The 10,191-nt window shown below is 38.3% G+C and overlaps 1 protein-coding gene across 1 annotated transcript in view; it reads left to right on the forward strand.

Annotated features, from left to right (window-relative positions):
* The window catches only part of Hacl1 (2-hydroxyacyl-CoA lyase 1), an 83,210-nt gene extending 73,245 nt beyond the window's left edge, over nucleotides 1-9,965 (forward strand). Inside the window, exon 18 of the mRNA XM_010643115.3 lies at nucleotides 9,851-9,965. Within this exon, the coding sequence (XP_010641417.1) occupies nucleotides 9,851-9,877 (27 nt within the window). The 3' untranslated portion in view covers nucleotides 9,878-9,965. The remainder of the gene's footprint in view (nucleotides 1-9,850) is intronic.
* Nucleotides 9,966-10,191: the final 226 nt, after the last annotated feature.

A 10,191-nucleotide genomic window follows, 5' to 3' on the forward strand; every position in this document is an offset into this window, starting at 1 on the left:
GAAACCTGCGCTGCCAGTCATATAAATGTACAGCACATAGAATTATATATAGAACATAATACTTGATATTGATAGTAAATATCTGTGTTACTGGTTGATGGATTCATTATATATACTTTTCATCATTATTTTAGTCTGTTCTTCTTACTAAAATGTTTACTAAACAGTATGCCATACCGTGTGAGCCACTGCCTCCTACATTTCATATTTATTGACTCTCTTAAGTATATCATTTCTTGTGCTTCATTCAGTGTCTTGTGCTTTGTCCATCGTGGCCCTAGGAGCAGTGGGCTCTACCATCTGTGTGTATTGAGATCATATACCCCATGTATATATGTATACACTCACACCACATAGCTAATGTGTGTAATAAGCTGGAGACCATTTAAATCTACTCTGATAATGCCACAGCGATGAAATAGCTTAAAGATCCATTTCGCAGAATATGTTCCCATTATTGGGCAACACATGACTGTAAAAAGAATTGTTACAGTTAAGGAAATTTAATATAGCAGTAGAAAAATAGACAAAGGTCATGAATATAAAATTCACAAAAAAAGTACAGATGGCTATAGGAAAATAGATGAACCTTCAGACCATAATGACAAATGAAATAAATCAGACCCACAACTTAAATATCACATAGTTTCTCTCATGAAAAACCCAAACTATAAACAGAGAGCAAAATAAAAGTTAATGGGAAACACAGAGATAGACCTTTTACAAATAGTAAAAGGATCAACAGATGGGGCAGGGAGAGGGAAATGAGACATAAAAAGAATTAAGATGTGTTCATGAATCAAGTCCCTACAATGAATGTAATCGTATACTATAAACATACCAATAAAATGTAAATTAAGTAAAGTTAAATACAAATGGCTAAAGTATGAGTATATAAGTTATTTGGAAAATTGGGTTTTTTTCTATATACTTAGCAAAGCACACTTTAAAAAAATATTCTCAGTGCAGGTAAGGGTAGAGTGAAACGGAGACACTTCTGCTGCTAGTGCGGGGTGAAACTGGCACGTTTCTACAGTAAGACCCCGACTTAGGGATATTTGAGTTGTGAACCTTGACGCATACAAATGGGCCTCACATTAGGAACAGTCAGAGCAAGCAAAGCATGGCAGTGGCTCACGCGTGTGCCAGACATTGTCACAGCTGTGCTGCTGTGGACTCACTGTGCAGTGCGATAGTGGACAGTGCTCAGTCAGAGCCCAGGATGTCTGGAAGCAAGAGGAACGACAGTGGTGATGTGGAGGGGACTGCTAGGAAGTGCAAAATGATATCCATTGTATATTTGTATCCGAGGTATACAAGACTCACTTTGTCAGACTTACGAATAAATCTGACTTCCGAATGTTCTGAAACAAAACTCATTTGTAAGTCCGGGCTTAACTCTGTAGTAATTCTAGCAGTGCTTTTATTTGAAATCTTAAAAATGTTCATACCCCATAGCTTTTGACACAGGGCGCCTACTTAGGGAATGTATCCTTGTTATAGTTTATATCGAATGACCCCCAGAAGCCTCATGCATTCATAGTCGGGACTTTTGGAATATGGCTGGCTTAGAAGATCACGATAGCGGACTTGCTGTTAGGAGGTGGGGCCTGGTCAGAAGAGGAGGTCACTGAGGGCATGACCTGAAAGGGTCTATCTCCCTCCTTGACTCTTCCCTTCTCTTTCTGCTTCCTGGCTGCCATGTGATGCCAGGCCCTTCCTCATGCTGTTTCTTCCTGGAGCCCCCAACCATGCAGGGACTGAAACTTCTAAAGTGGGAGCCAGTAAACCTCTCCTTTAAAATACGGGTATTTGTCCCTGGGAAGAGGAGAGTGATTAAGACCATCCAAAAGAGATAATAAAACATTTAGTCCAATATTTATATACAAAGGACATTCAGCATAGTTTTACTTAGGAACAACTCCAGTGTTTAATATTAGAACAGCAGTTATATAAACTAAAATTGTATTAATTAATGGAGAGATAATTACAATATAATATGTGAAAAGGAAAGCTACAAGATGGAGTGAGGGCTAGAGTCACAGCTTAGTGGTAGAAGTTTGGCTAGCATGTGCAATACTTGGTTTAATCTCACACTGAGGGAAAAAAGGCATGGGATCAAGTAAGGAAATGTACTTAGGCACAGGTGTATACAGAGAAAGACAAGCACAAAATAAATGCTTATTAAACATTTTCATAAAACTTGGTGATGGGAGTATATGTAACTTCATTTTTTCCTTTTATAAAAATGTAAATATTTTATCAGATACATTGTTTTTAAAGATATTAGAAGTGGACCTTAATATTTCAAGATCATTCATGTTTATCAGTACATTTATATTAATTGGAGCACTGGACTTTATGCTAAAATTCAGCTCATAGGCATCATCCATGCTTATCAGACTTGTCTCCATTGGCTAGCTTGGGGCACAAATGGCCGGGAGATAACTTGCAGGGAGTTATAATTTGGCCCCTGGCTAGAGCTCCCTTTCAGGTACTGATTGCACTTCTAAATGTACAGCAAAAGCCTGGGCTGCATAGGAGGAAGAATATGGAAAGATGTATTCAGACTGTGTGAGTCAAGTGACCTCTTCAGCGCCTTGTGCCCAGGGACACTTTCCTCTGGCAGCCAAATGCAATAAAAAGTTTTGCCATGAAGTGGTTTTGCTTGAATATTTGTGAATTGAACCATATAAATCTGTTCTCAAATACTAGATATAATTTGGGGAATAGTCCCCTTTCTTAACTGTATTATCTCAAGTAGGAAAATAAAATGTTAGCAGGTAAATGGGCTGTTCAGTAAAGGTTAGGCTGAATGCGTAAAGACCAGAGTAGTCCAGGAGCTCTTTAATGACTGTCCATTGACTGCTTGTTTTATAAAAATGATCTTGCTAACTGTACAGTATACCTAAAATGTACCAGTAAACTCATTGAGGAAAAAAAATGATCTTGCAGTTATCTTCCTAGAAGGATAAGTTACTGAATGAACTGCTGTAAAATGAATCTCATCATTGGTAGTCAAAATCTACTAAAACATTTTACGTCCCCTGGTTTAATAATGTATACTCTTATACAATCCTGGTACATATAATGCTCAAGTGCCTCATAAAGCCTAGACTTTTAAAGATGGTCTTCTCTTAATTTTGGAAAATTCAGAATCCAGGGTGAGAGAAGTGGGAAATGACTTCTTAAATTAGTTCCTCTACTAATTTCCTTTCATACTTCATGGGGTTACTTGGAAATTCAGAAACCTATCTAGAAGCCCTGGCCCTGTGTCTGGCATACAGAAGGCACTCAATAAGTGCTACTGCCTTTGAGCCCTTGGAAAAAAGGAGAACAGTGGCTGGAATTGCTGCCTAGTGGTGAAGGAACGTGAGACAATGGTTTCCCTTTTCAAGTAGAGTGCTCGCTCTTCACCAAGTAAAGTAGACATTTCCTAGAAAGGAGGGGCTCTGTGCTCTGCGGGGGTTCACTAAATAATCATTCAGTAAGAGCTCCTAGTAGTTAACTAGGCCCTTCCTGGATACGCCTCCAGTGACCACCTCCTCTGACCTGGCATTGCCTCCCAACATCACATTTAGCAACAACTTCAGTGGACTAATCCACTGGTACTGATACTAATGCGCCACCATGAATCAATCACCTCCCCAAAGCCCCAGGCATAGTCACAGGAAGCTTTTGGGGGCACCTAGATATAAACTGTAACAGGCTGCATAGAGCACAGGTTGTGTGGAGAAGTGCTTACCACCAAACCTGGCCCAAACAGCTCGCAGGACCATTCTCTTTTTTTCCTTTCACTCTTCACACCTCTGGCCCTCACTGTCACATACTAAAGGATCAGGAGAAAGTTGTCCCATCTGTGGAACTGTTTGTAAGGCACCATGACTGTGTGCCTTTGACAGCCTGTCTGCTGGCCACAGCCGACATGTAATTGTCTGCCTGCCTTCCACACCTTAGCCCAGCTCTGGGTTGTCATGTTAGCTCAGGAAAGGCGCATTCATTTAGGCCAAACTGAATTAGCCAGGGCAGTCGGCAGCCAGGAAGTCACGCGCTACATTCCCAAACCAAACAGAAATTAGTTTTAGGTCATTCCTTGTTCAGTATTATCCATGTCCTAGCTACCTCCTGTTAGCGAATGAGAGTAGATTGGCTGTAGCCAGTTAATGGGTGTTTAGCAAGTCTGTTGCCAGGACAGGACGTCTGAGTTCTCATTTGTGAGAGTGGTTAGATTCAGCCTGTTGTCAACTGTGGCAGCACGTTGGAATCACTTGGGAGCTCTCAAATCTCCTGATCGACCACATCAGAACCTGCACGTGTGTGCCCCTAGTATTGCTGCTGTTTATAGCTCCCCAAAGTTCCAGCATGCAGCCCATTGTGGGAACGGGTGAGAGATGGTCCCAAAACTTCCTTCCATCTAATTCCAGGAGCAGTGACCTAGAAGTACTGCTGTATTTAGTTCATTGAAGTAGGGATTGTGGCAATGAACATTACAGCAATTATATATACATTTTTTAAATTTCCTACTCAGTCATGTTCTTCTTTGGCACCTTGGTCACTGTGTTTAAACTCATAACTAATACATTTTTTTCCTGTGTAAATATTTATTTTATTGATTTCTCATAACCCTTGTTTTCACATATATATTTGTGGCAAGCATACATTTCATAGATGGATTAACTTTTTCTTTTGGTACTGGGGATCAAACGTAGGACCTTGAGCTTGCAAGGCAGGTGGCAGAACCACTGAGCTAAATCCTTGGCCCTTGGTTAACTTTTCTTTGTTACTCTATGATAGAAATGAGCTCCTGAACTGTTTATACTTGGTATTTAAGTATTAAATGTATTTAAATGTGTCTACATAACCACTACCCAGATCAAGATATATTTCCATTGACCCAGAGTCTTCCTCACCCCCCCCAGTGAACCCTTTCATCCTCCTCTGACTTAGCTTCATTCCTCTCCCCTTGTTCCTTCTCTAAAAATGATTTCATTTTCTTCATTGTTCCTGCCATCAGGGGAGAAGTCAACTTTAGACATGGTTCAATAATCTGTGTTAAAACATCCCATAACGTAATGGCTAAACACAAGGCATTGTCATGTCTCCCATTTTTGTGGATTGACAGGACTTTGTGGATCCTTTTTATCTTGCTTGAAGTCTCTCGAGCTGCACTTGGCAGTGGAAGATGAGTCCCTGTAGTATTTAGCTTTCCATGGGCTATGCTAAAACACCAGAGAGAAATCAACACGAGGAAAGACTTATTTTGGCTCATGGTTTCAGAGCTTTTGGTCCACAGTCACTCTTGCTTCTGGTCTGTAATGAAGCAGATCATCATGGCAGGCAGGAAGCAGCTTGCCTCATGGCATACAGGAAGCAGAAAAAGAGCGGAAGGAGGGGTCCCAATATCCCTTTGAAGGGCATGTCCCTGATGACCTACTTCTGGCAACTAGGCTCCACTTCCTAAAATTTCCATCATCCCTTTTTTTTTTTTTTTTTAATTTATTTTTTGGTACTGGGACTAGGGACTTTGGTACTCAAACTAGGGACTTTGCACTTGCGAGGCAGGTGGCAGAACCACTGAGCTAACTCCCCAGCCTCCATCATCTCTTAGTAGTACCACCAGCTGGGGACCAGGACTTTGCCACAGGAAGCTCTGGGAGACATTCCAGATCAAAACTGTTCTCTGCCATCCCTCTAGACGACAACAAAGACAGTGCTGGGCCGGAAGGCGGAAGGTCTGAGATGATTTCTTCACTCTAAGAAGGTAAAAGAAGCTCAGGCTAAAAACATAAAGAGCAATTTGCCTAGGCATTCATGAGGCTCAAGTGACACATGCTAGAGCTAGACGAGATTAACACAAGGATGTTTTTCATCCAACGGACAGACACACTGCATTGTATGTGGCTTATTCACTGGGAAAGATCGTCACAATCTTTTGCTAGCATGTGTGACACCCTGTTTGGTCTGGAGTAGCCAAGTCACTGACACAGAGAAACAGCTCTTCCCATTTACCATCTGCTTGGCCCCTCTGCACCCCTCTGGGGTGAAACTAAAGGAAGTAAGTAGCTTTAATGAGGCCAGGGGAGTGGGAGAGAAAGTGCTCAGCAAAGACTTTGGCTTTGGGTCATAGTTTTGAAATTTTCTTCCCAACAGTTCTTATGATACATCCTGACCCTGCTATTAAAATGATCATGTAGGAGACATTTTACTTTTAGTTTTAAAAACAATTTATTCTTTTAAGAGCAGTTTAGGTACACAGCAAAATGAGAGGAAAGAATATATGTATCCCACATATGTCCTGCCCGCAGACAGGCACAGCTTCCCTCATTATCAATAGCACTCATTTTTTAAAATGCCAGACCCCATTTCAAATAAAAATAGGTTATTGGCTGTCTGGGTAGAAAGGAGCTACCAATAACACAATTTTTTTAAGCAAGGGAATTTATCTTTATTTTCCATTCTTTTTCCCCATTTCTTATTTACCCTATTATTTCCATTTTATTTTTACATGCGTGTATTTTTATGTAACTTTATTATAAGGTAATCCATGTTCAAATAATAATAGTATGTAAAGGCATAAAAGTGTAGTCTCCATCCTACTTCTGTCCTCAGTTATCCAGTTCTTTCCATCTTATTTGTAGGGTTTTTTTGTTGTTGTTGGCATCATACAGAGATCAGAGATATTCTATTATAATATGTATATATATTCAGTTCCCTAAGATGAATGTAATTATTACATACCACAAACACACACTAATGAAAAAGAAACTAAAAAATAAATTCTATGCATATACACATACAGGAATAGATATGTGTGTGTGTGTGTGTGTGTGTGTGTGTGTGTGTGTGTGTGTATATATATATATATATATATATATACATATGTAGACAGTATGTATATATATAATTTTCTTACATGTGTAGAGTGCTGTAAGTTTATTTTTCATATGGGATTATTGTTTCTGTTTCCTTTTTAAATTGTGGCAAAATATTTGTACGTCTTTAGGAGGTACATTGTGAAAAATTAATATATGTTTTCATGTATAGTTAAATCCTACTAATAAGTATTTCCATCTTTATAGCTATTAATCATTTTTCTGTGTGAGGAATTTCGTACTTTTTTCTAGTCATGTTGAAATATATGTTGTTTTAACCAGTGCTGATTCTACTATGCAAAAGAAGAACCAGAGGTAACTCTTCCACTCTGTGTTTTGGTGCCCTTTACTAAAAAGCCCCTGTCCTTCCTCATCTCTCTCTAGTGACCAAACTTATTTATCACATTTTCTTTATGCATTCATCCCTGAAGGGCATCTGAGTTTGTTTCATATTTTGACTATTTTGAATAGTACTGCAATAAATGTGGGAGTGCAAGTATCCTTTTGGTATGACTTCATCTCTTGCACACACACACACATTTGTAGAGTTTATCAGTAAAGACATCAGGTCATGGACTTTATTGAAATAGGAAAGTTCTAATTACTGGTTTGATCTCATGCTCATATTTTCTATGTCTTCTCAATTCAATCTTGATAGGTACTCTGTGCTTAGGAATTTGTTCTTCCAAGTTTTCCAGTTTTCTGACATAGAATTGTTCATAGTGATTTCTTGTCTCCTTTTTCATCTCTTTATATATTTGGGTCTTCTCTGTTTTTCTTGGCTTGTCTCGCTAAAGTTGGTCAGTTTTATTCTTTCAAAAGAGCAATTCTTTGTTTCATTAATCTTTTATGTTTTTAAAAAATTTTGATTTGATTTCTGCTCTGATCTTTACTATTTCTTTCCTTTGGCTAATTTTGAATTTTATTTATTCTTGCTTTTCTAAAGTCTTTGAGTCACATTTGTGTGTTACTTACTTGAGATCTTTCTCTTTTCTGATGTCACATTTATTAGTATAAGTAACTCCCTCAGTTCTTCTTTTGCTGCACCCCATACATTTTGGTATGGGTATGTTGTCATTTTCATTCGTTTCCAGACATTTTAAAATTTCCCTTTAAATTTTTCAGTTGTCCATCAGTCATTTGGGAGCATGTTATTTAATTTCCATGTACATGTATACCTTCCATGCTTCTTGCTGTTGTTGATTTGTAGTTTTATTCTGTTGTAGTTTGAAAAGATATAATGTATGGTTCCAATTTTTAAAAATGTACTGAGATTCAGTCATATGATCTGTCCTGGAGAGTATTCCATGTGCTGATAAGAAAAATGTGCTTTTGCTGCTGTTGAATGAAATGTTTTATAAGTGTCTGTTAGATCCATTTTCTCTGTAGTATAGTTTAACTCCGTGTTTCTTTGATGATTTTTTTGTCTGGGTGTCCTGTCCTTTGGTGAAAGTGCAGTGTTGAAGTCCCCCACTAGCATTATTATATTAAAGTTTATCTCTACACTTAGAGCTGATAATATTTGCTTTATATATTTGAATGGTCCCATGTTGAGTGCATATAAATATATAATTTTTATCTTTTGCATTATATTTTAATCTTTAAAGATCTGGAACATTTTAGGCTATTATTTATTTATTTTTTCACAGTACCAGGGATTGAACTCAGGACCTTGTCCTTGCAAGGCAGGCATGGTACCACTGAGCTAAATCCCCAGCCCCTAGGCTATCATTTCTTGAAATAAAATTTCAGTGGTTTTTCCCTTTTCTTCAACTTCTGAAATTCTCATAATGGAAATATTCATTTGCTTAATGGTGTCCCATAAGTCTTATAAGCTTTCTCCATTCTTTTAATTTCCTTTTTATTATCTGATTGGGTTCGTTTTCTGTGGCTATGTTTAAAATTATACATTAGGCCAGGGATTTAGCTCAGTGGTTCCGCCGCCTGCCTTGCAAGCACAAGGACCCGGGTTCGATCTCCGGTACCAACTAAATAAATAAATAATACTATACATCAGAACTAATAAGTTATGGCTATTTAAGTAAATATAAATGATTTCAGCTTTCTTTGGCAATATGACTCAACTGAAGCAAATAGGGTTGGGAATAATCTAAAGAAAATTAGAACAAATTAGCTATTTATGGAGCCAACTACTAATATAGATGAAAATGCTTTTAGCACATGTTCTTTCCAGGAATCTCTCATACTGACTGAAATAGGGCAGAATAAAAATAGAAAATTACTTTAGGAGAGGATTCGCATACTAGATGCTACAGTTGCCTTGAGTTAGTGAAGTTCTTTTTTTTTTTTTTGGAAGCAGGGTCTCACTATGTAGTTCAGAGTGCCCTGGAACTCACTGTGTAGCCCAGGGTGGTCTTGAATTTGCAGAGATCCTCCTGCCTCAGTGTCCTGAGTGCTGGGATTACAGACATGAGCTACCACACCCGGATTTACCATTTGTGTGTGTGTGTATGTGTGTGTGTGTGTGTGTGTGAAGTTCTTAAAGTACTGTTTAGAAACACCTTAAATGTACTAATAAGATTAATAAAGAAAAGAAAATCACAAATAAGCAAAAAAAAAAAAAGTACTGTTCAGATATAAACTGACATATAAGGGAGAGAACTAGAGGGGAAATGAGGGACATGTAAGAAAGGAAAAGTAATGAGATGTGTTTTAACGTTGGATTCCATTCAAAATGTGCTTTTTAATTTCCAAACTGCGGGGGTTCTCCAGTGTGCCTCAATTCTGAGAAATGGTGTGCCAATAAAGTGAAATATAGTTATTAATGAAGAATTTAAAATATGCTCATATATGCTTTTAGGTTCTATACAATATTTAAAAGGTGAGGAGGAACAAAAGGAGAAGATACGGGACCAGAAGAGCATAACCATGAAACTGGATTGATTTCCCAGGAAAGTTGTAATTTTCTCCAAATATCTTCTGAAAATGATTATCTGTCTGTGTCTCTTTCATTATAGGTGCATTTATCTTGCTTAATCCCTTAGTCCCTAGAGCAGTTATTCTCAACTTGGGCCGGCCAATGCACCAGCAGCAGCAGCATCACTGCAAACAGATAGGAACTCTTCACCCTCCTCTCAAGACTTCCTGGGTAAGAAAATCAGAAATCTGTGTTTCCACGAGCCCTTTGAGGGATCTGATGCATAACCACACTGGACTATCTTTATGTGTTTTTAATTTTAGGTGTATAAGAAAGAAAACTTGATCCATTTTTCTCCTGTTTAGTGTGTGGATGTTTGGTCTCACTTCTGAAACATGGGACATCAAAAGAATAGACAAGCGGGTTTCGGGCGTGAGCTTA

This window comes from Fukomys damarensis, unplaced genomic scaffold (assembly GCF_012274545.1).
Source record: "Fukomys damarensis isolate Sample0158 unplaced genomic scaffold, DMR_v1.0_HiC HiC_scaffold_28, whole genome shotgun sequence".
Taxonomy (NCBI): domain Eukaryota; kingdom Metazoa; phylum Chordata; class Mammalia; order Rodentia; family Bathyergidae; genus Fukomys; species Fukomys damarensis.